The sequence below is a fragment of the Canis aureus genome, chromosome 15 (assembly GCF_053574225.1).
Source record: "Canis aureus isolate CA01 chromosome 15, VMU_Caureus_v.1.0, whole genome shotgun sequence".
Classification (NCBI taxonomy): Eukaryota; Metazoa; Chordata; class Mammalia; order Carnivora; family Canidae; genus Canis; species Canis aureus.
In genome coordinates this window covers 41,175,042-41,202,025 of record NC_135625.1, presented here as the reverse complement: position 1 = coordinate 41,202,025, position 26,984 = coordinate 41,175,042, and the positions used below count along the sequence as shown (strand labels likewise).

The 26,984-nt window shown below is 32.6% G+C and overlaps 2 protein-coding genes across 28 annotated transcripts in view; one reads left to right on the top strand and one right to left on the bottom strand.

The window, feature by feature from the left end:
- The window catches only part of LOC144284576 (disintegrin and metalloproteinase domain-containing protein 18-like), a 184,365-nt gene that overhangs the window by 12,323 nt on the left and 145,058 nt on the right, over window positions 1–26,984 (top strand). For 18 of the 19 annotated variants that reach the window (XR_013353000.1, XR_013353005.1, XR_013352999.1 and 15 more), the window contains exons 3-7: window positions 11,470–11,525; window positions 14,179–14,257; window positions 14,831–14,907; window positions 16,074–16,251; window positions 26,561–26,626. Coding sequence is in view for 13 of the 19 variants with exons in the window: in XM_077849266.1 (XP_077705392.1) it covers window positions 11,470–11,525; window positions 14,179–14,257; window positions 14,831–14,907; window positions 16,074–16,251; window positions 26,561–26,626 (456 nt within the window). In the remaining 6 variants the exon portion in view is untranslated. Of the gene's footprint in view, window positions 1–11,469; window positions 11,526–14,178; window positions 14,258–14,830; window positions 14,908–15,296; window positions 15,397–16,073; window positions 16,252–26,560; window positions 26,627–26,984 lie in introns of those variants that run through there. The other variant, XM_077849270.1, reaches the window with a different exon arrangement.
- Window positions 1–26,984, bottom strand: part of LOC144284582 (uncharacterized) — a 283,713-nt gene that overhangs the window by 125,671 nt on the left and 131,058 nt on the right. Inside the window, exon 6 of one of the 9 annotated variants that reach the window (XR_013353015.1) lies at window positions 22,154–22,655. The exons of the other annotated variants lie outside the window; for them this stretch is intronic. The gene's annotated coding sequence lies outside the window, so the exon portion shown is untranslated. Of the gene's footprint in view, window positions 1–22,153; window positions 22,656–26,984 lie in introns of those variants that run through there. 9 annotated transcript variants of the gene reach the window in all.

The window sequence follows — 26,984 nt, the reverse complement described above, 5'->3', positions numbered from 1 at the left end:
TATGTACCTTTTTAAAATAAATACTGTTTAATTTGGATCTGGGGGATCATGAATGCCAAGCCTTCTTGCCACTCTGAACTAGGTGATGTGGAAATCAGTCCCTTGGGTGGTTGCCTTAGAAATTTGGGTGCTAGATGTGTGGTTCAAATTCTTTGGTTCTGAGGAATAAACTGAGATCTGTGGGCCCCCTCTTGATTGCAGGGCATTGTGGCATGGGTGAATTTTATGGTATTATTAAACTTTCCTTCCTGTTTCAATATTTTCCCTCAGTCACCTAGTGTTTAGGGTCACTCAACTAATTTATGCATTTCTCCAAGAGGGAATTGATCCATGTGAAACTACGTATTCAGTGGATCCATGGTGGGGAAGGAGAATATAAGGAGTCTTTTATCCTGCCATCTTGCTGATTTCAAGCCTCCACATATATTTATTTTTAATTGGGTTAAATAACATTGCTAATTTTATTTCGTAGAATACTTAATTTTTTTCTATAAAATGTGTTATACTTATTTCTGGTAGGCAGTTATTTATCAAGCATATTGACAATTTCAGGCTGGCTTTTGATATTTTGGAGGTTGAATGTTTAGAGTAACACTCTAAGGCCAATTTTTTCTTATCACTAAAATTTTATCCTTCTGTGGTCTCCACTGAATGTTGTGAACATTCAGTGATATCTCTCTCCTCTAGTTGATCAGACCTTGGATATTTCTCAGAACTTTGTGAACTGTGAGAGTTATTCCTCAGCTCCCTAATAGTTCCTTGTAATTGTGTTGGACAGATCCTGATTTGACCAAGTGATTCCCACCTTCTTGTATTTGTGTCATTGAAAAAGCTCCACCCGTGAGTGTGGAAAGGACCTGTGACCTTCTTGTAATCAATAAAATATGTCCATGCTGATGGATATAACTCTGTTGATTACATTGTGTTATAGGACAGAAGGTAGATTTCTCTCCTATTATGTTATATTACATAAAAATTTATTTTGTCAACAGATACTCTCTCACTCTCCTAATGATGTTGTAAACGTGACTTGCCATATTTTGTACTGTCCATGGAAACAGCCATGGGACAGTTAACTCTTAAGTGGCCTCTCGTAAATGAAAAGAGCCTCTTGCCAATAGCAAAAACCTAAATCTCTTAGTTCTATGGCTATAAGGAAATGAATTTCACCAACAAACTTATTGAATTGAAAGCAGAAATTGATTCTTCTTCAGGTGAGAATACAAACCAGCTGACATGTTGAAAACCCAGTTATTATATTGATGGACTCCTGACCCATAGAAACTACAAGATAATAAATGTTATGTTTTAAACTACAGTTTGTGATAATTTGTTATGCATCAATAGAAAACTAATACACCCAGCCTCATGAAATTGCACTCTGTGTATAGGTGATTTAATATTCATTAACAGAATACGGGGCAATCCTCCTTCTTCAGTCTAGAAAGTTCATTGAGATAGGAAGCTAGGGCAACTGTAGTTTCCATCTCAATTTTCTACCTTCTCTCAATGATCATAATCTTGTACTACCTATTGTTTAAATTATCAGAGCATTTGTTTTACTTATCATGCCTAGATTTCTTGTTTCTTGCAGCTGAAGAGCACATTCAGACCCAGTCTTTCTAGTATGGCAGGGATGGAATTGATGTCATTGATTATCACTGCTTCCTGCAAGCTGTCCTTCCTTTATAGTTTACTTCTCTTTCTGCTGAAGTTCATCCTTCCATGAATCATTCATGGCATATCTATAAGTGGTAAACTCAACTGCATTACTACCTGAATGAAAGTACTTTAGTTTGGCTGATCATTTACCATTTTAGAATTCTTTTCTGTCACTTTGGTGTGTGTTTGCAGGTTACTCATGAACCACAGTGAGAAATCTGGCTCCCACTCTCCATCATCCATTTATTACTGTTTTTAAATTCCAGTAGAGTTGTGCGGTTGTTTTCAGAATTTTTAACCCATTTCTCTGTGAGTGAGCAGCACATATGGCCTCAAGATTCCAGGGAGGGAAGGAGCCACCTACTTTGTAACCTTTCCCTTGTAGCCTTTCCCTACATCAAATCTATGAGCTGGAGACCATCATTTCCAACTAGAATAGTACTATGTAGACTTCATTTGTCTTAGGCCTATAGTTCTCTCCTTATTTCATTTAGGTCAGAATATTTTGTCTCTTATCTCTTCAGATGTTATATCATGCATTTGTAATAAAGTTAGATGCTTTTGTCATAGTTTGCCCTTCACCATGGGATCCCCTGACCTTCTAAATTATTTTTTTAATTTGCATACATTAAAGTTCACATAAAGTATATGTCTATGGGTTTTGCCAAAGGTTTAGTTTCATGTATCCAGTAATACGAAGTTTTACAAAATAGTTTCATTTCCCTTAAATATCCCCTGTGCTTCAGTTGTATTACTGTTTCTAAAACCAGCCCCTGACAAATGATCTGTTCTTTAGTCTCTAGAATAGTATCTTTTCTAGAATGTCATATAGTTGAAATTATACAGAATATCCCCTTTTCAGAGTGGCTTCTTTCATTTAGCAATATACATGTAAAATTTATCTGTATTGGTTTATTGTTTTAAAATTCATGCTTTTCATTGCTAGTAGTATTCTATTGTATAGATGTATCTTAGTTTATCTGGTTCCCTATGATAGGACATTTTGCTTATTTTCAGGTTGTGGCGATTATGAATAAAGCTGTTAGTAACATTCATATGCAGGTTTTTGTAGACATAAGTTTTCAGATCAACTGAATGAATACCTAGGATAATAATTGCAAAATTGTATATTAAGATTATGTTTAGTTTTATAAGATTTCCAGATTTTCTTCCAAGGTCACTGTGTTTTGCATTTCCACCAGCAATGAATAGGAGTTCCACATCTTCACCAGTATCTGGTATTGCAAGGTTCTGGGTTTAGCCTTTCCAATTTTTGTGTAGTAGTATCTCACTGAGGTTTTAATTTGTATTTCCCTAGTAAGAGTAATGTTGAACATATTCCCATATTCTTATTTTCCATCTGTATATCTTCTTCAGTAAGATATCTGTTCAGATCTTTTACTCCCTTTTTAATTGGATTGTTTGTTTCCTTACATGTTCTTTGTATATTCTGCACACATTTTTTTCTTATTAGGTAAGTGATTTACAGTTTTTTCCTAGTCTATAGCGTGGGGTTTTTTTTGTCTTAACATTGTCTTAATAATGCTAACAAAATATTTTAAATTAAATAAATCCAACTTATTATTATTTTTCTTTTATGGATTATGATTTTTCTATCATATCTAAAAACTTACCAACACTAAGTACACCTAGGTTTCCTCTAATGACTTATTAGAGAAATATTTTAAGAAGTCTATACTTTTAAAGTTAATATTTGTGTAAGGTATGAGGTTTGGGTTGAGTTTCATCATTTTGCTATAGACATCCAGTTTTCACAGCACCACCAAAGCACCTTTGCACCTTAAAAACATCAGTTGATTATATTTTGGAGGGCTCTATCTCTAAGCCCTCCTTTTCTCTTTGGCCAATACCATGCTGTCTTGTTTATGATAGGTTTATGGAAAATCTTGAAAGTGGGCAATGTGATGGCTTCAACTTTGATCTTCCTTAGTATTTTGATGACTGACTATACAAGGTCCTTCACTTTTTGTTAGTTTTTTTGTAATTAATTTCCTACAGTATCCATAATGAGTAAATGAAATAAACATACCTAAATCTTCATTTCTCAGCAATTTTGAAATAATATTTCTTAACTCTTGCTTCTTTGCTGTATTATTTTTGTGTACATAAATTCTTATTAGCTAATGTTGGAAGTTTTGGAAAGAGCTTCTCTCTTTCTTATTTATTCTTGCAAATATTCCACTTTATAAAATTACTTTGTATTTAATCTCAGGAACTTTCTTACCTTTTGTGTTCAACCTCATCGATTCATATTTCAGATACATCCAATCTCCTACTCATGATGATAATAATTTACTTAAAAATCAACAATTACATTTTAATTTGTGTGATCTATAATTGGATCATTTTCATAATAATCTTTTATTCCTTCAGTAAGAACTCTCTGCTCTTCTTCACATTTTAGCAGTATAATATAGTCACAAAGTATATGGTTTCTCTGTCAAGTTCTAATATTCATTAAATGTGTTATCTTAGGAGAGTTAATCTCCTTTCCTCAAGATGAAAATTATTATTATTGTGAGGATAATTTTTTTAAAAACATGTAAAGTGTTTAAGACTGTGTGATAGGCATATGACAAATGTTCATTAAGTGTTAACATTTTTAAAATAGTATTCCATTACATTTAATCTCTAATTCTGAGGTGTAATACATACTGTTTCTTCTGTAAGGATCTTAAACGTACTTATTTTTTCAGGTCCTGTATTACATACTTTATGCTTTTCTGGGGAGTAATTTATTTCATTTGTTGAATTTGATACCTTTCCTTTTTGATGTAGATATTCCTCAGAAGTTAAATTGTTTTTCTATTGTGTACTTGCTATTGTAGTTGAGATCCTATTAGACTTTGCCTCTGTTTTGAATTTGGTCTGAGATAATGCATTGGTTCTGCTCTAGTACATTACAACAGTTTAGAGGAATGACAGTGAAAAGATTTACCTCAGTTCTGGATTATTAGTCATATGGTCTTCTGAGTCTATGTGATTCTTGTATTTCCTAGATGTTTTCATGCATAAGCATCACTGGCCTCTCTCAAGCTCACAGACTCCATTCCAGCTTAAAATTAGAGATCTTTCTTGCAATTGATTTGTTTTGGAAAGAAATTGTGCATTTGCTAGAATAGATGTCTGTCTGCCTTTATGGAGATAGTACACTGACTGTGTAAACACACACTAAGTCCTTTCCTGTTCCGGAATGCCACCACATGAGAATAATGAGCACAGTTACAACTTAGTTCTCTTATTAGAGCTCCTATTCCTGGAGCTGTAGCATTCCCTACTAACATGTTTCTTAGGTCTTTTTCCCTCAGTTTTATATGTTGAGAATTGCTAAGTGGCTCTAAGTATATATAGTAGTGTGTGTATGTATGTTTTATATATATACATATATAATGTAAATTTCTTATTTCATTATAATTGGTGTGGGATGTAAGCCTGCAGGCATGCCTTTCATTTTGACTAGTAAAGTTTATATTTTCCTAAATAGAGACTATTATAATGTAAAATGATATTTTTCAAAATGTAGTTGCATTTTTTCTTTTAAAAAGAAGCCCTTTGCATTAGACACTGTAATCCTAAATGTACTAGAATAAAGATTCTTAATATTTAGAATAATAAATTCTGAAGAATACACTAGTATTCTAAAGAGATTGTGTCATTTTTTAAATTGAGGTAAAAGTGGCACACATTATATAAGTTTCAGGTATATAATATTATAATTCAACATCTGTATGCACTACAAAGTGATCATCATTTAAAGTCTAGTTACCATCCATAAACATACAAATTATCTCCTTTATCTACTTTACCCACTCCTGACCCTCTTTACACTCTGGTAACCACCAACTGTTCTCTTTATCTATGAGTTTTGGATTTTTTTTGTGTGTTCCTTTGTTTTGTTCTTTTTAGGTACCACGTATAACTGAAATCATACACTGTCTTTCTCTGTCTGACTTATTGCATTTAGCATTAAACCTTCAAGGCTCATTCATGCTGTCATAAATGGCAAGGTTTCATTCTTTTTGTGGCTGAGTAATATTCCATGGGGTGCATCTGTGTGTATAAATATATATATTACATCATCTTTACTTATTGATCTATTGAGGACATTTAGGTTGTTTCCATTTCTAGGCTATTGTAAATATTGCTGCAGTGAACATAGAAGTACATATATCTTTTTGAATAAGTATTTGTTTTTGATAAGTATTATCTATGGATAAATAACCAGCAGTGGAACAGCAGGATCATATGGTAATTTTGTTCCTATTTTTTTTTTTTTTTTTGAGGAATCTCCGTACTATTTTCCATAGTGGCTGCATCAATTTACATTTCCACCAATAGTGTACAAGTGTTCCCTCTTCTCCATGTCCTTTCCAACACTTGCTATTTCTTGTCTTTTTTATAATGGTCATTCTAATTGGTGTGAGATAATCTCTCATTGTGATTTTGATTTGCATTTCCCTGATATTTAGTAGTGTTGAATATCTTCATATGTCCCTATTGGCCATCTGTATGCCTTCTTTGGAAAATAGTCTATTCAGATCCTCTGCCAATTTTTTTTTTTTAATCAGATTTTGTTGTTGGTGCTGAGTTGTATAAGCTCTTTTGTGTATCTTGTATAGTAACCTTTATCAGATGTATGACTTGCAAATATCTTCTCCCATTTAGTAGACTGACTTTTCATTTTAATGATGATTTCCTTTGCTGTGCAAAAGCTTTTTAGTTTCATATAATCCCATTTGTTTATGTTTGCCTTTTTTCCAAAGCCTTTGGAATCTGATCCACAAAAGCATTGCTAAGACCAATGTCAAGGAACTTACTGCCTATGTTTTCTTCAAGGGCTTTTATGGTTTCAGGTCTTACATCAGGTCTTTAATTCATGATGTATTTATGGTGTTAAGATAGTGTATGGTGTTAAGATAGTGGTCTAGCTTAATTCTGTTGCATATAAATAACCAGTTTTTTTCCCAACACTATTTATTGAAAAGAAAGTCCTTTGTTCATGGTGTTCTTGGATCTTTTGTCATAAACTGTCCATATGTATGTCACTTATTTCTGAGCTCTCAGTTCTCTTCCATTGATCCATGTCCATATTTTGTGCCAGTGCCATATTGTTTTGATTGCTATAGCTTTAAAATAGGTTTGAAATTAAAGAGAGTAATATATTTAAGCTTTGTTCTTCTTTCTCTAGATTGCTTTGGCTGTTAGAGATCCTTTGTGGTTTCATACAAATGTTAGAATCATTTGTTGTTTTTCTGTGAAATATGCTGTTAAAATTTTGATAAAGATTGCATTGAATCTATAGATTGCTTTGGGTGGTAGGGACTTTTTTGACATGAAAATTTATTACTGTCATGTTTTCACCATCAAAACTTATGATCTTAGGTTTTCTTTCTTGGTCTTAGTATAAGACCAAAAGAGAGACACTGCCTACTTTGACGGCATTAAAGCAAACGCCAGGAATGTCACTGGCAGCATGACCTTTGCAACCAAATCTAGAAACTAGAATTTCATCATTTTCAAACAACAATCATTGGGTACAAAAGCTGTTATTTTTGGGGGGACATTCTTGATCAGCTAACATCCTGACACATTTCCTGATGAAAGAATTTAGCTTTTTGGCTTCAACCTCTAATTTTTCCAGTACAATTCCCTTTGCATGGAAGAACCTCCAAAAAGATTGCCCTTCAGGTCTGTGCACAAATGGGCTTTCTTGTATTTTTTATCAGGCCACTTCTGATCTTTCAGTGACTACTGGCAGCCGAAAAACTGGGACACTTGCCCATCCTGCTAGCACCATGGTCTTGTAGGGACTTTTTAACGATATTAATTATTCCAGTCCACAAACACAGAATACCTTTTCACTAATTTGTCCCTTCTTAAATTTATTTTATCAATATATTATAGTTCTTTGTACAGACATCTTACCTCCTTGGTAAAATTTGTTTCTAGATATTTTACTCTTTTTGATGTAAACGTTATTGTTTTTAAATTTATTTTTCTGGTAATTCATTATTAATATATAGAAATTTAACAAATTTTGCAAACTAATTTTATATTCTGCGGCTTTACTTAAGTTATTCATCCTAATTGTGGGTTTTTTGTGTTTGTTTTTGTTTTTTTTTGGTGGTGGTATCTTTGTATATATCATATGCTGCCTGCAAAGGCTGACAGTTTTATTTCTTCTTTTCTATTTTGGATGCCTTTTATTTCTTTTTATTGACTAATTGTCGTGGCTAGGACTTCCAATACAATGCAGAATAAAAGTGGTGAGAGTGGTTTCTTGTCTTGTTCCTGAACTTCAAAAAAAAGCTTTCAGGTTTTCCCTATTGAGGTGTTAGCTGTGGGTTAGTCATATATGGCCTTTATTATGGTGAGGTACATTTCTTCTATCAGCACTTTTCTGAGAGTTTTTATGATTGGAGTTGAATTTTATTGAATACTTTTTCTGCATCTATGGAAAACATATGAATACTTTTTCTGCATCATATGATTTTTATCCTTCATTTTGTTGAAGTGTATCACCTTATTGATACACTTCAACAAAATGCTGAGGCATTCTTGTATTACTGGAATAAATCTGACTTGATTTTGTTGTATAATCATTTTAATGTATTGTTGGATTTGATTTGGTAATAATTTTTGAGGATTTTTGCATCTGTGTTAACCAAACATATTGGCCTATAATTTAATTTTTCACATTGTCCTTGTTTGTTTTTGGTATTATACTAATGCTGGCCTCAAAAAATGTATTTGGAAATGTTTCCGCTTCTTCAAGCATGTTTTTTTTTTCAAGTTTTTTTTTTTTTCATCATTTTCAAACAACAATCATTGGGTACAAAAGCTGTTATTTTTGGGGGGATCCCAAGAGTTAGATTTATAAAGTAGGATTGTGTTGCTATGATCTCTTATAGACCACTTTTGCTGTATCCCAAGGATTTTGATATGTTGTATTTCTATGTTCATTATCTCTAGGTATTTTTTCTTTGATTTCTTTGTTGATTCATTGAGTGCTCACTAACATGTTAAATCTCTACCTATTTGTGTTTTTTCCAGTTTTCTTCTTGAACTTGATTTCTGCTTCTATTCCATTGTGTTTGGAGAAGATACTTGATATGATTTCAGTATTCTTGATTTTTGAGTCTTGTTTTATGGTCTAACATGTGACCTGTCCTGAAGAATGTTTTATGTGCATCTGAGAAGAATGCATATTCTATTGCTTTTGGATGGAATACTCTTTGTAGAACTATTAAGTCCATCTGGTTTGATGTTTTTTTAAGACCAGTATTTCCTTATTGATTTTCTGTCTGGTTGATCTATCCATTGAGATAAGTTGGGGTTAAAGCCCCTACTCTTTTACACACACACACACACACACACACATATATATATATATATATATATATTTTTTTTTTTTTTTTTTTGAGAGACAGAGGGCACGGGTATAGGGAGAGGGGCAGAGGAAGAGAGTGAGAGAATTTCAAGCAGGCTCCACACTGAATGGTTAATCTCATAACCCTGAGATCATGACTTGAGCTGAAACTGAGTCCAATGCTCAACTGATTGAGCCACCCAGGTGCCCCAGTATAACTTTTAATTTCTCTGTTTATATACATTGATATTTGCTTTATGTATCTCGGTGTTCCTATTTTAGGTGCATATGTATTTTTTTTGCATATGTATTTATAAATGTTATTTCTTATTTAACTGATCCATTATGTATCATTATGTAATATCTTTCTTTTATCATTATGTAATATCTTTCTTTATTATACAGTCTTTGTTTTATTTTTTGAAAGATTTTATTTATTCCTGAAAGGCAAAGACATAGGCAGAGGGAGAAGCAGGCTCCCTGCAGGGAGCCCAATACAGGACTCAGTCTTAGGACCCCAGGATCACGACCTGAGCCAAAGGCAGATGCTCAACCATTGAGCCACCCAGGTGTCCTGTCTTTGTCTTAAAGTCTATTTTGTTGGTTATGAATATAGCTATGCCAGCTTTTTTGTTTGTTTTCATTATGTGGAATATCCTTTCCATCCCTGCACTTTTCAGCTCATGTGTGTCCTTCCCTCTGAAATTAGTTTCATGTGGGTAGAACACAGAACACAGTCCTATTTTTTTTTAATCCATTCAACCACTTATTTCTTTTGGTTACAGAGTTCACTTACCTCTACAGTAACTATTGATAGGCATGTAGTTATTACCATTTTACTAATTGTTTGTCGGCTTTTTTTTTTTTTTTTTTTTTTTTTTGTTCCTCTCTGTTCCTTTCTTCTTGTCTTTCTCTCCTCCCTTGTGGTTTGATGTCTTTTGTTAGTGCTATGTTTAGGCTCCTTTCTCATTTTTCTTTTGTGTATTTACTTTTTGTATGCATTTGTGATTATTTTACCGTTTACATCTTGCTTTTCTATGTTATATATTTTGAGTTGACAGCAACTTGAACTTGAACATATTCCAAAATTTTACATTTTTCTCTTCCTCTCATGTTTTATATTCTTATATCACATTTTGCATCTTTTATTTTATATACCCTCTACCTATTCCTTGTGGTTTTAGCTAATTATATTGTCTTTGTCTTTTAATCTTTATACTTGCTTAATAAGTAATTGATCCACTACCTTTACTGTGTACTTACCTTTTCCGGTTAGCCTTTTTACTTTTATATATTTTCCTGTTATTAATTGGTATCATTTCTTTTCAGTTTAAAGTTTAGGGAAGTTTTTTTTTTTTTAATTTTATTTATTTATTCATGAGAATACACAGAGAGGAGAGAGAGGCAGAGACACAGGCAGAGGGAGAAGCAGGCTCCATGCAGGAAGTCGATGTGGGACTCGATCCCAAGTCTCCAGGATCAGGCCTTGGGCTGAAGGGGCTGAAGCTAAACTGCTGAGCCCCCTGGCCTGCCCTAGAGAAGTCTTTTTAACAGTACTTTTAAAGCCAGATTAGTGATAAAAAATAGGTTTTGCTTAACTGGAAAACAATCTCTTATTCAATTCAGAATAATAGCCTTGCTGGGTAGACCCTTTTTGGTTAGAAGTTTTTCCATTCAGCACTTTGAATATATCATGTCACTCTCTTCTGGCTTGCATTGTTTCTGCTGAAAAATCTAGTCATAGACTTATGAGATTTCCTTGCATGTATTAAGTTGTGCTTCTTTTGCTGCTTTTATGAATCTATCTTTAATTTGACTATTTTCAGTGTAATATATCTTGGTGTAGATCTGTTTGGGTTTATTTTATTTGAGACTGTCTAGGCTTCCTTTATCTGGATATCTGTTTCCTTCCTCATATTAGGGAATTTTTCAGTCATTATTTTTTTCAAATAAGTTTTCTGGATTTTCTCTATCTCTCTGCTCCTTCTGGGATCACTGTAATCTAAGTACTATTCCATTTGATGTTGTACCAATGGTGTCTTAGTTATCTTCATTTTTAATTCTTTTTCCACCACCACCATCCCCCCACTTCCCAGTCTGGGTGATTATCACCCTGCTGGAGTGTTTTTTGTTTTTGTTTTTGTTTTTTGGCAAAATGGTGTCTTTACCTCTCCTATCTCTCTCAATGCCGTCCTTTTTGTCTTTGTTCATCCAGTTTTGTTCAGAGTAAATTACTCCATATGTAGTTGTATGTTGGTTGTACCCATGGGAAAGAGAGTGAGTTCAGGATCTTCTTAGCTTGGTATCTTGAACACTGCCCCTGCTCCACCCTGCAGAGTGAGTCTTGAGAAAAAGTACAGTTTCATTTTATATATTTCTGATTTACTAAGTCATTTTTATTTATTTGCTTATTTCAGGTGATTTATATCATTACAATTGATGAAAAACCATACACTCTGCATCTCAGAAAACAGTAAGATATAATTTTCCATTAAAGCTTATATTTCATTTTTTAAATATTTTGGTATACAATTTAAGAATGCAATATAATGTAGACTGTTCAATCTGTTTTTCAATTAGGATTAATTAAGTCTTGAATAATAGATGAGTAGAATGTTGAATAATAGAAAGTTGGATTTTAATTTTCTAGTTTGTAATTTTCACCTTAAGAAATAAGCTACTTATTTGTGCATCTTCAACTTATAAAGCCATTGAACTCAAGAATTGCAAATTATATGTTAAGTATGTCTGACATAAATTCAAACAATTATACATCAAGTGGTTATTGGCAGGAAATTCAACTAACGACATACATTTTATGAATGTATTAATTACATATGTATTTATTTTAACAACTTTATTGGGTACATTCTTATGTCATAAAACTAATTCAAGTGTATAATTCAATAATTTTTAGTAACTGAATGCAGAATTGCAACCATTAACCATAAATCAGTTATAGAATATTTCATATCCTATATGAGATCCTCATGCCATTTCACATTTAATCCCTGTTTCCTCTCACCAGTCCAGGCAACAGTCAATCTACTTTCTGTATCCTATTTTACATTTTCTCAACATTTCATCTAAGTAGAATCAAATAGCTTCTTCTCTGTCTGCATCTTTGAAAATATATATTTGTAACAACTGGAATTTGTCTGTCTTATATCTCTGTAGATGAACAAGGCTGAAGAAAACTCATCAGTTAATTTATGACTGTTCTCACCTAACTCATGACCATTGAACATATGTTGGCTTTTCTTTCCTAAAGATTTTAAAAATTTATTTATTTGAGAGATAGAGAGAGAGAGAGAGAGAGAGAGAGAGAAAGAGAGATAGGGCGAGCATAGAGGGAGAAGCAGACTCCTTGTTGACCAGGGAGCCCAATGCAGGGCTTGATCCCAGGATTCTGAGATCATGAAGTCAGATGCTTAATTGACTGAGCCACCAAAGTATCCCCATATGTTGATCTTTAATGTCTAAAAAATGTTCTTTGAGAAGACCATCTTAATTGTTTCTTGATAAGAAACAGCTTCATGTTTTTGAATGCCAGTTACTTTTTAGTCTTCATTTTTCTTGACTAAGTGGCAATATTTTGTATAGCGGATCAGTATCTCCTCCAAAAATACTTTATTCATTTGGCTTCTAGAACACTGCAGACTTTTGGCTTAATTATTACCATTGTGTTCATTCTTTCAGTTTTGTTTATTTGTTTCATCTTATTTGTTTTTTTAAATTCTTCCTCAACTCTCCAATCTTAGAGTACTCTAAGGTGCTTTTCTTGAATCTTGTTTTTCCCTAGCTATATTCAATCACCTGGTTATTTGACCCTCTCTTGTAGCTTTAAATACCATTTATGTACTGATTACTCCCGAGTTATATCTCTACTTTATTCCTTTCCAGTGAACACCATATTCATTTATCTGACTACTTGTTTGAAAATCAAGTGTTTGCTAGAATTCTCATACTTCTATCCAAAATGTACTTCTGATCCTTTTCCAAAACTTATTATTTCTCAGTCATCTCAGTAAATGGCAATTCTATTCTAGTTTGTAAAAAACAAAACCTTGAAGTCATCCTTTAAATCTTTTTTTCTTTTATTTTCCCTCACAATGGATTATTACACTCCAATGGATTATTAAATTCCTTGTCAACCTTCAAAATATATCCACAATTGGACCTCTACTACTACTACTGTCTTGGTTCAAGTCACTATCATATCTTGCCTGGATGATTGTAACAGCCTAACTGCTCTCTCTGCTTCTATTTATTTGCCCTACAGATAATTTTCAACACAACATTCAGTCTGATTCTATTAAAATGTTGGTCTGAGGGGCACCTGACTGGCTCAGTCAGAAGAGCATAGGACTCTTAATCTCAGGGTTGTGAGTTTGAGCCCCACATGGGGTGTAAAGATTACTTAAATAAATAAAACCTAAATAAATAAAATAAAATAAAATAAAATAAAAAATAAAATAAAAAAATAAAATAAAATAATACAATAAAATAAATAAAATAAAATATTGTTCCAATCTTATAGGTTATCTGTTCATAATCTTCTAATGGCTTCTTATCTCTGTGACATCATCTCTTACTACTGTCTCTCATCTTCAATCAAACTTTCTCATTCCAGTCACATCATTCTCAACTGTTCTTTATATACAGAATGCATACTTTGGCCTCAAGGTCTTTGCATTTTTTTCCTAACTCTGTCTTGAATAATATTTCTATGCAAGTTCATATAGCTTGTTTTCAGGTCTCTACACAATCTATTCATCCTATCCTATCTATACTTTGCAACCAACTTCCTCATCCAAGCCTTATTTATAACATGGCTTAACATCTAAGCCATATGTTTCTCACTGTCATGAGGATCAGTGGTTTTGTCTTTTGTTTGTTGCTGTATCCTAATGCCTAGAAAAGATCAATTAATAGGCACTCAGTAAATATTTGTTAGATAAATACATACACAGGCCCACACACTATTATCTGATATGGAGAATTCAGTCTGTTCTAATTAAAGCATATTGCTATATGAATTCTATATATTTCACATTTATTTTTAATGTTCATATTCATGTTAAACTCATGACTCAACCATATTCTTTTATTTTTGTTTTTCTTAGCTCATTCTTATCCCATAACTTTTTGGTTTATTCATATAATGAAACTGGATTTTTGCATTCAGAATCTTCATATTTTAAGGTAAGCTCTAGATGTCTTAGATATTTATTATAAGATTTTTTTTATTGAAGTGGCCATATCATTCTTTGGAATATATTTATTCCAGGATGACAATTTAAATATTTTATTTTGTATAATTATGACCTATTATGTGGTTGATTGTTGTACATAAAAATGATATGTGATAGAGATTAAACCCAGACTGAAAGAATATTCATTGACACCTTGGTAGCACAAAATAAAGAGTCGTCAAAACCCCTTTTTCTTTGAAAATCTATATGATACACAATCTTAATATTTTCAATTATTTTAACATATTTAATCCTTATAATGTTTGCAAATACATTTTTATTCATAAAGAATTTATTTATGTTTGTTTCTTTTTTTTTAAAGATTTTATTTATTCATGAGAGACACACAGAGAGAGCGAGAGAGAGAGACCAAGACACAGGCAGAAGGAGAAGAAGGCTTCTTGCAGGGAGCCTGACATGGGACTCGATCCCGGGTCTCCAGGATCAGGCCCTGGGCCGAAGGTGGCACTAACCCGTTGAGCCTCCCGGGCTGCCCTATTTATGTTTCTATATTGTTTTTCAGATGCATTGCCATTACCAAGGATATGTTGCAGATATTCCAAATTCACTTGCAACACTCAGCATCTGTTCTGGACTCAGGTAATAGCATCTTACATGATATTTATACATGAAAAACTAAAATGAAACAGTGGCTAGCAGACATAAATCTGAGAAGGCTTAAGGAGAATCCAAATCTGAGTTTCCTTTATGATGGCCTTACTTTTTAATATCAATATTAACAGCAGAGCTTTAGTGCCCATTCAAATGAAATCACTCCAGGGCATCCTGACTGGAGGGTTTTTTGTTGTTGTTGTTGTTGTTTTGTTTATTTTTTGTTCAAAATACTGTGCAGAAGGGGATGGTTTCAGTAAAGGAAACTTTAGAACTAAATTATATTGTTGCATTATCTTTCAATTATCTCATATAGTTATGGAAAATGATGTGAATTAGTTATTTCAATATGCACATATTGTATGCTTTCTGTTTAGATGCAGTCAGTATCAGACATAAAACAACTAATTAAGAAGGTCCCTCAGAAGTAAAGGGCAGGGATAAGTGATTTTCATCCATGATGGTGGCAAGAGAAAGGTATTATTAGAGGAACACTGGTCCAGAGCAAAGAAAAAAAGGATTCTAACTTTCTTTTGGTTTTAGTTGCCTAATTTCTAGAATTTATTCATGTCAACTCAGAAAAATTGGCATTCATTTAATGTCATTTTCATAGCTAACCACCTCTTTAGATATACACTTTATATACCTGCTATCCCTTATTCTAATCTCTATAAGAACATGAACTTTATTCTTAGAGTTCTCAACTAGTGCTTGATTTTCAACAAGCACTTGGCCTTAATTAATATTCTTGAATAAATATGACTACTATACAGGTAATATAAAATACTTCACAATATATTTTGTCATTTAATATTTGAGCAAAACGAAGGCAGTTGGGTGTCTCAGTTACTAATGGTAAACTGGGAAAAATAGGAAAATAAAATGTTTCTTACTTTTTTTTTCAAATTAAAATTTGTATTGATTTCTTCTTTATAATTTCCATGCCTTTGTTGACATTCCTTATTTAGTGAGACATCATTAGAATATTTTCCTTTGTTTTTTATATATAGTTTCTTTTAGCTCTTTTAAATTATTGAAACACCTAAAGTATTTCATAAATTTAATTGTTTAAAATTTTTAACTTTTTTCACATAGATTCTAGATTTGATGGAATCACTTGTATGGTTTTATATCATTGCTTTTTAAATATTCAGGGGATTCCTTCAGTTTGGAAACATCACCTTTGGAATTGAGCCATTGGAATCTTCAGCAAGCTTTGAGCACATAATTTATCAAGTGAAAAATGATGATCCAGATATACCACTGTTAGCAGAAAATTACAGCAATAGTTGGCAGAAAAACCAACCTTATAAAGATAATTTAAGCTCACAGGTAACACGATTTTGATATTGTGACATACTGTGAAATTAATTATGTAGAATTGTGCTGTGGAAAGAAACTATGTAGCTGTGGAGTAGAAATATCAAATTTAATATCTTCCTTCTACATTTTTAAATAAAACATCCATATTCTGCCTAAAATATATGAAAAGTTATATAATAAGGCATTTCAAGCTTATTAGAATGAATTCTGTTACATATCTTATTTTTTATTTTATTCAAGCAAGAATGCATATTATTGAGTAAAATTTAGAAACACAGGAAGAATGAAGTCCCTATATAAATAAAAACACTTAAGGAAGACAAGTTATCACTGCCTTGGTAAAATTACTTTTCATGTTTTTATGTATGGCTTTATGTACTACGAGAACATACCTTTCTAACATAGATAATCATTTGTATATTGTTAAACTCTTAATTTACCAGTTAGCAACATATAGAGTTCTTGTTTCACAGTTGTTTTTCTTTCATCATTTTGAACGTTTTAAATCAGGTCTTAGGCCCTTCATGATCGCTGATGAACTGTCATTAATCTTATCGAGTGTTCCTTGTATCTAATGAGTACTTTCTTCTGTTGCTTCTTTCAAGTTTCTCTCTTTATCTTTAGTTAATGGCACTTTTCTTATACTGTGTCTCTGATTAGGTTTTTGTTTGTTTGTTTTGGCTTATCTAAATTGGAATTCACTGAGCTTCTTTTTTTTGTGTACATTAATGTTATTCACTTAATTTGGGAAATTATGGGCCATTAGTTCTTTGAATGTTCTTTGGCTCTTTTACCTGCCCCCTCACTTTCTGATATTTCCATTATGTATATGTTGGTATGCTTGATAGTGCCCCATAGGTCTCATAGATTTTGTTTATTTTGCCCCATTCTTGTTTCTTTCTCTTCCTCAGATTCAATAATCTCAATAGATCTGTCTTCAAGTTCCCTATTTCTTTCTTCTGTCTGCCTATATCTGATGTGGAGCCTCTCTAATGAATATTTTATTTCAATTATTATATTTTTCAATATGAGAATTTCTATTGATATTGATGTTTTTTTAAATATTTTTATGCCCTTATTTATATTTCATATTTAGTGAGACTTTTTATAATAGTCTCCTTCACATATGTATAGATAACTTCTTTTAATTCTTTGAAATTATTCAAAATACCTAATTTAAGGTGTTTTTCAAGTAAATCCAATGTCTAATCTTCCTCAAGGACAATTTCTGTTGATGACCTTTTTCTATATGCCTTATACTTTAGGTCTTTTTTCAGGTCTCATAATGTTTTGAAAACTGAAACTAGTCAGTCCATATAATACAGTGTGACAACTGGAAATCAGATATCCATCCATCAAATACTATTGCTACTCACTGCAGTTGTTGTTCATTTAGTGAATTTTTAACTGGTTTTGTAAGTCTGTATTCAGAGTTGTATGTAGCCATGGAAGTCTCTATTCTGTTATCTTTTTGGTGGGTAAGTGATCAGACACAGCTCTTTAAATGTTTGGAACCAATAAGTCTCCCATTTCTTATTGAGAGTCTCTCTGTGCCTGTTGGAGCATGCCTTTGTCCCTCAGCCAGGCAGTTAACAACAGTGCCTTTCTGCTTTTTTCTCTGCTTGCAAAGAGCCTCCAGATCAGTCAGAAGTGAGAGTTTAGGGTCTTCTCAGGTCTTTCCTAGGTATGCATACAGTCTTGGAGATACACTTAGCCTGATACATGTGTGTGACTGCCAGATTCCCAGAAATTTGTCACAGTTTTCAAAGCTCTGTGTGAATATCTTATTCTCCAGCTTTTTCCTCTAAGTCTTTTTATTGGTCTACTGTTTGCCCCATGGTCATTCACTGCCCCAGACAACTGTAAAGTTAAAAAAATGCCTTTAACTTTTTTAAACAAATGCCTTTGGAAAAAGGGCTTTTTGCAACGTGTAAAATGTGATTTAGGTCAATATGGACAACCTGAAATAGATCTTCTAGGAAAAAAATAAATATATCAAGTCATGACATTTCTTTGGAACTAAGATTTTGAAGTTGTTCCAGCCACATTCTGTTTTTTTTTTTTTTTCTGGAGATTGCCAGTTTGCTAGTGTTAACTTTAAATTTGGGCTACTAGTTCTCATCTAATGGGGGAAAATACCAGAGCAAATTCAAATTCCACTATTTTTACCCAGGTTAGTTATTTTTCTTGAATAAGCATTCATTCCCTTGATGGCTACAAACCATTTGTTAATTTCTAGAGATCTGAAAAAAAGTTGATTCTAACAAATTTTGCCAGTTCTCTTGATTTTATGTAGGGGAGAATTTTTGGAGCTTCTCAACCTGATTTTAATTGATATATTCTCATTTCTTGTGTTTCACATACCATGTATTTATATTCTCTTAGTGTGACATTTTATTTTTTATTAAATATTTTATTATTATGAGAGACACACAGAGAGAGGGAGAGATAAAGAGGGAGAGACACTGGCAGAGGGAGAAGCAGGCTCCATGCAGTGAGCCTGATGTGGGAATCATTCCCAGGTCTTCGGGATCAGGCCCTGGGCTGAAGGCAGCGCTAAACTGCTGAGCCACCCAGGCTGCCCTAATGTGAAATTTTAAAATTTGCCTTGTTATCCTTCCTTTGACCTATGGGAAATTTAGAAGTGTGCATAATTAGACATTTTCTAGATATTTTTCTTGGTATTTTTAAAGATTTTATTTATGAGAGACACACAGAGAGAGGCAGAGACATAGGCAGAGGGAGAATCAGGCCCCTGTGGGGAGCCTGATGTGGGACTCAATCCCAGGACCTCGGGATCACAACCTGAGCCAAAGGCAGACACTCAACCACTGAGCCACCAAGGTGTCCCTCTTGGTATTTATTTTGAATTGACTTTTATCATATTCAGATAGTGCATATGACCTTAGTATATATGTTTCTCTATATATCCTGGAGTTATTTTGTGTAGTGTTTTACAGATGTTCATTAGGTCCATTTGTTTGTATTCTTCAAACTTGTTTTCCACATTTTTTTCCTGTAAAAATTTTGTAATTTATATCTGCTGTCACAGCATCCTCCTGTGGGGAACTTTTTAGTGTTGTTCTGTATTTTTTTCATTTTTATATGATTTGTCATTATTAATTCTTATTTAAAGTAATAGAAGATATGTTTGCCGAACTCTGACTACACATTCATTGGTTTTGTCCAGAAGTTAGTGAGAAAATTATAATACTGTTTTTGTTTTCTCTGAGAGGCAAGCAGTCAACCTCTTTCTTTTTTCCAGATCATTTCTAATTGCCAAGTTATAAACATTGGCTTATCAAGAACACAATGCAAAGCCACTCAATGTTAAAATAAAGTGTGCATAGACATATGGATAAGGATACCAACTATGTTCCTTATTGGGCAGTTGTTGTAGAAGTATTTGGTGTTGAAATTACATATCTCATATTGCATGTTGTTTAATATTTTCCGCCAGTGCCTTTAACATATTAACTGGAATTTCTTTAAATCTTCCAATAGTTCCAACATCTGTTTCATTCTTAAGACTGATTTCTCATGATTGTTAGCTTTTATATTGCGTTTTCTTCTTTCTTGTCTTTATACCTCCTCTCTTTCTCTTTTGTGAAACCTAAATGTGTTACATAAGGCAGTAGATATTGAATTAAATATTAATTTTAGGTTTGGAGATGAGAATACCTTTCTTCTGGGTCTTTAACTTGAAATTTTCTGTTAATATAGTCAGAATATAGATCTGTTTGTGTATGTTTTTACTATTGCTACCCTCAGTGTCTTTACCACATGTTTCACATTCCATTTAGTAATATCTTTTGCTTAAGGTGAATGAAAATTTGCTAGAGGAATATCTGTTCTGATTAGCTTGGCATTTTTCCACCAGTTTTGTATTTTTAGATAAAATCCATCTCTTTTAGACCTTCCTACTGTCTTTCCTATATTTTTTTGACACATTTTAGCACAGGTCATGAATTGGACATGGAACAGAGAACAGAGGAATTCTGATGTTTGGATTAAAACTCAATGTTAGGAAGGCACTATGAACCTGGATTTGGGAATGTAGTCTTCACAAATGTCACCAACTCTCTCCTCCAGATTAATACTGGGCCTAACAAGTATTCTTTACTTTCCTTCCAGAATTAGATCTTTTTATTCATTTTCCTCTCCCAGCTGTAGTTTTTACCAGTGCCCTCAGGATACAAACCACTTTTCCACTTTCTCTGATAGATTAAGTCTTTTGTATAGGAGATAGAGGAGATCAGTTTGGGTAATTTCTGCTGTGGCTGATGTTCCTGTGCACCAGCCAGCACTATATCTAAATTTATGGAATTCCTGAAGAAAAAGCCTGTAAGAATCTGTGAAATCAACCATCTTAATGACTGCCAAGGCCATCACACTTTCTACTCACCAAGCTTGGCCTTTAGAAATTTAGCCAAAATTCCTAGCTGGATATTCTTATGAGTTTATATGGTTTTTGGTGTCATCCTTACCAGCTAAGCAAATACTTGGTTTCTGCAAGTATTTCTCTCTTCAGATTTTGGTTAGTAGTTTAATCTGTAGCATCAGTTTTTTTGATGGGTTAAGTAAAAATCATTAATATGTAGTTTGTCCAGGTTTCACTTCATTGTGCATATGGAAGCAACACTCCAGTTTTCTGATCTCTGATCTATAACCAGATCACCAATACTGCAAACAACTCTAACTACATACATTTGGCAATGTAAATAAAATGGGTAAATATCCTGAAAACAATGCACTATCAAAACTCAACCAAGATGGAATAGAAAGCCTAAACAGTCCTGTAACTATTAAAAACTATTGAAATTTAAGTGAAAGTTTTCTCAAACACAAAATCTCTCTGATGTAGATGATTTTATGTAAAATTTATAATACATTTTTAAGAAGAAGATACAATGCCAATTCTATATAATTTCTCCAGCAAAAATGATGAGGAGTGAACACTTAACAACTAACTTTGTGAGGACAATATTGTTTTGATACTAGAACTATATACAGATAGTACAAAACAAACAAACCCATAGACCATAGGAATATAGATGCAAAAATTCTGAATAAAAGGACGCCTGGGTAGCTCAGCAGTTGGGCACCTGCCTTTGGCTCAGGGCAAGATCTGGGAGTCCTGGGATAGAGTCCCACATCAGGCTTCCTGCATGGAGCCTGCTTCTCTCTCTGTCTATGTGTCTGCCTCTCTCTGCGTCTCTCATGAATAAATAAAATCTTTAAAAATTCCTGTCAAAAGTAATTGAGTAATTTATTAAAAGTATTATACACCATGATCAGGCAGTGTTTATCCAACAATGGAAATATGGTTCAATATTTGAAAATATACCAAAATAATCTCCCTTATTACTAGATTAAGGGGGGAGGGGAAGGTGCACAATCTTCTCAATACAGAAAAATAGGACAAAATTAAATTCAAAATTCACTTACTATGTAAATTCTCAGTGATGTTGGAAACTTGTAACTTGTTCTACTGATAAAAAATAAATCTTATAAAAGCAGATAACAAATATAATACTTAATGAAGAAATAATACATTCCTGTTAAGATTTGGTATAAGGCAGGGATGTACACTCTCTCCATTGAATTTCTAGGCAGAATAATAAAGCAAGAAAAGGAAATTAAAGGATACAGATCAGAAGAGGAAACATAAGAATGCCTTTATGTGCCCATGACATGATTATCTGTTTAGAAACATCGGGAATTATACAAAATAACTGATGGAACTAAATGAAATCAACAAAGTCACAGAATACTTATCAAGATATAAAAGTCAACCATTTCAACATATTAGCAATGAATATGTGGAAACTATAGGCAAACTACATAACTTTTTCAGTCACTAAAAGGATAAAATGGTATCTTAGTCAGTTTAGGCTGCTATAACAAATTACTGTAGACTGGTGGCTTAAACAAAATTTATTTCTCTCTGTGCTGGAGGCTGGAAGTCTAAGATCAAAATGTGAGCATGTTCAGATTTTTTGGTGAGTGTCCTCTTCCTGTTCTATAGAGGCCTATCTTCTTGCTGTGTCCTCATATGGTGGAAAGACATCTAGCTGGCTTTCTGATCCCTTCTTATAAGGACACTAATTCCACTCATCAGGGCTCTAACCTCATGACCTAATTATGTTCCAAAGGCCCCTCCTCCAAATGTAATTACATTAAGAGTGTTTCAACATATGAATTTTAATGGGCACAGACTTTGCAAGTAGATATATACCAAAACATATACAAGTTTTAAATATTGAAAAACAGGGATCCCTGGGTGGCGCAGCAGTTTGGCGCCTGCCTTTGGCCCAGGGCGCAATCCTGGAGACCCGGGATCGAATCCCACGTCGGGCTCCGGGTGCATGGAGCCTGCTTCTCTCTCTGCCTCTCTCTCTGCCTCTCTGTGACTATCATAAAAAAAATATATATTGAAAAACACAAAATACTAATGTAATAAATCAAAGAAGACATCAATAAATGAAGAGACATACCATGTTCACGGACTGGAAGACTCAACATAATAAATATTCAATTTGCCTCTAAATCAATGCACAGGTTTAACAATTCCTCCAAAATCCTAGCAAGAATTTTTAGAGCTAAATATAAACTTGGTCTCAAAAGTATATGGAAAGTCCAAGAAACTAAAAAAGTTAAAGTAACTTTGAAAAGAATAATAAAGAAGAACCGCTGTACTTGATTTTAAGATGTAGTATATAGCTCTAATAATCAAGACTGTGCTATGAAACAGATTGTTAATGACAACTGACAAAGCAAACAAAATAAAAAAATCAAAACCCAAAGAAGCATTTCACTGAAAAGAATATGGAGATGGCAACAAAACAAAATACATAAAAAGATATACACAATCATGACCTTTAGGAAAATACAAATTAATACCATCTAGAAATATTATTATGCATGTATCAGAGAAGCTAAAATAAAAATATAGTGACAATATCAAATGCTGACAAAGATGCCGAAAAATTAGACCTCTCATGCATTACTGGTGGAATGAAAATGGCCCTGCCACTGAAAAAATATTTTTAAAAATACTAAATCTACCCTTATCATAGAACCCACCAATCAAGCATCTGAGCAGGTAGCCAGGCAGGTTAAGTACATACAAACCTTATAGATGAATGTCTCAAACTTCATCAGTAGTAGCTAAAAATTGAAAACAACTAAAATAGCTTTCAATAGGTGAATAGTTAAGGAAACATATATTTATACCATAGAGTACCACACATCAACAACAAGGAAGATATTACCACACGCACTACTTGAATGGACTTCAAGGGCAATATGAAAAAAAAATAAAAATAAATAAAAAAAAAATAAGCCAATGTCAGAAGGTCACGTAAAATATGATTTCATTTATGTAACATTTAAAAAATGACAATACATAGAAATGGAGAAAAGATAAGTGGTTGCCACAGGAATAATGGGGAGGTTGGAAGTACGTGCAATTTTAAAGAGATATGAAAAGAATTTTTTACAGTGATAGAATGTATCTGTGTCTTGATTGCAATGACGTTTACATAAATGTATTCACTACAGAATAACATAGAAATATACACACATACATTGTACAAAGTCCATTTTCCTGGCTTTGATAATATACTACAGTTTTGTAAGATGCAATCAATGGGGGAAACCAGATTAATTGTGCACGAGATTCCTGATGTGTTTTTGCAATTTTCTGTGATTCAAAAATTACTTTTAAAACATACATAAAAATTAAAAATAAAAAAATCTAGTGAGTTAATGAGTTTTGAAGTTTATCTTATTGAAGATAATTTATCTGACATTATGGTGAATACTATTTAAATTCATTTTAAAATTGAAGTATTAAAGATACATTTATTTATTAATAATAAGAATATAAATTTGAAAGGAAGAAGAAAGGTAAAAACAATGCCATTATTATGATATAAAACCTGTGCAGAAACATACTTGAAATTGATTGTGTGTGCAAACGTAATTTATATTCAATCAAGTTGCAGTGTAGAAGTCATGGTTGTTAACATTAACTTATTTATTTATTTAAAAGATTTTATTTATGTATTTATTCATGAGAGACACACAGAGAGAGGCAGAGACAAAGACAAAAGGATAAGCAGGCTCCCTGCAGTGAGCCTCTTGGGAAACTGAAACTGCATCCCAGGAGATGGGATCATGACTTGAGCCAAAGGCAGATGCTCAACCACTGAGCCAACCAGGCATTCCAACTTATATTTTTATAAAGGCGTAGTAAGGGTAATAAAAATACAAAATATCTTTGGAATTAATGTTGAACACAAAACGAAAAAAAATGAGCAGCTTAGCATGTGAATTTTCTGTTAGGTTGTAAACAATTGGAAGAAGGAACACATACACATAGAATAAAAATATTTGACAAATTAGATCTCATAAAAATTATCAAATGAGAATATTATGGATAAGCTAAGAAATAATAACTTTAAATAATATTTCAGATAAAATATAATTACAATTAAATTATATTTTAACTGAAATATAATTTTAATTTTTAACCTAAACATAGCTCAAATTAGAGATATACTCCATCTAGAATTTGCTCTTTAGAATTCATCATGGGCAGAGATGATATTTTTTCCAATTAAAAAATATTGTGGTGTTCAGGGAAGAGTCAATTGAAAGTGCCAACAATTTCAAGTATATAAAACATAAAATATAACTTTGCACAAAATCATAAGCAATGTAATGAAAATATTAAGATTATATTGTAAAATATTATTTCCTAAAAATATCAGACATATTATAGGGAAATATAGCTAAGAAACTAAAGTAAATGAATATTTTTCAAAAAAATATTTGTTTATGCTATTTTTAATCAATGAAAAGCTAAAAATGTTTTGGTTTCATGAACTCAGATGTATATAAGAAAAAAAATCTTGTTTTGGTAGTTAACTTTTGAGTAGAAATATTTTTAGTTCTAACAAAATAATGAATTATATGTCAATTTCAGTAATGATATAATTTAAGGATTTGTTTGTTTGTTTGTTTTTTCAGTGAACTTTTTACCACTCCATGTGATTCTAGTTAGAGGAATAAATTATAGGATCTCTATTGTTATAAGACTAGAAAGTCTTGAAAAATTGCAAATAAATAATAAAAGAGGTCTTAGGGAGACCAAGCCCACATATTTCAGCGTTTTATAAAGGAAAATAAAAGTTAAGAGCACTTCCATTCCTACAAAATTGCATATATGCATGTAATCAGACAGATAGATAATAATAAAAATAAGTAATAGGGTACGGAATACTTTACTTCCCTATGGGAATATAAACAAACTTATTTAAATGTAGGCTGTAACCATTAAGTTCAGTTAGTTTGCTTGTTCATTTAACATAAGCTATTTTATGATAATTGTTTTACCTTCCAACTCTTGTATTTAAAAACCAGTATACTTCGATCAAGGAAGAAATATAGAAATTTTTTGAAATTTCTTTTTCTTTTTTTTTTTTAAAGATTTATTTATTCATTCAGAGAGAGCGAAGAGAGAGGCAGAGACACAGGCAGAAGGAGAAGCAGGCTCCATGCAGGGAGCCTGACATGGGACTCGATCCCCGGTCTCCAGGATCACACCCCGGGCTGGCTGCAGGTGGCGCTAAACCGCTGCGCCACCGGGGCTGCCCTTTTTTGAAATTTCTTTATGTAAAATGGAATTTCAATGTATTAGAAATACAGCTAATTTAAAAATTACCATTAAAATGCTAAGTGATGACATAATAAATTGATGATATATAGCTGACTGGGCACAATCAAGAATTATTACATCATACCAAATAGGACGTATAGACCATACTCTAAGACTAAAGAATTATTTTTGATATTGTACACTTTGTTCTTTCCTATGTACTCACATGGTTAATAGTACAAGGTTCACTATTTATCCAAGTTTCTGTGTAGACTATGAATTCTCAAATATTTCTTATATTTTTCTGCTGAATAAAATTAAAGATTTCCAATGCACCACGATTGATGTTGCCATAGTCTTGAGGAGGACATGTGAAGAATTTTGAAATGTGAACTGGTGATGTAGGTTTGTCATGAGATGAAGACAACAGAATGTGTATTGTTATATTCACTTTATTTTTCATCTAGAATTAATAGAGAGTACCTAAGCTCTTACATTACTCCAACAAGTTCACTGGTACTCTTTTAAGCTTAGACTATGTTTTCAAATGAAATATTGATTTATAATTAATTTTTATATTTAAGTCCTCATGAAGATTTAACAGATTCAGTGTTAACATTTGATAAATCCTTCCCCCCCCCCCCCCCCACTCAGGAACCAACTCTTTCAGAACTATTACCTCAATACCTAGAAATTCATATTACAGTGGAAAAAGGTTTGGTAAGTCAAATTTGTCCTTCCTTTTTCCCACTCTCATTTCCTATTTCTCTCTTTTTCTCTTTCTAAATAAGAAATATTTTTTCTTAATTTCAAAAACATAATGCAATTTTTAAATTATTTTCAAGTAAAGATATTTTAGTTGTTATTTAGTTATGACTAAAAGCTCAAACTTATGTCACCTTTGGGAGAATTGTCATCTTAACGATTTTGAGTTTTCCAATACAATACACATGCACCTTTATGTTTTTTTGTTAATTTCTTTCACCAGTATTCTGTTGTCTGGAACATCTTCACTAGTTTTATTGTTATATACTCTTGGTCTATAGTTAATACACTGTGTGTTTTTGTTTTTGTTTTT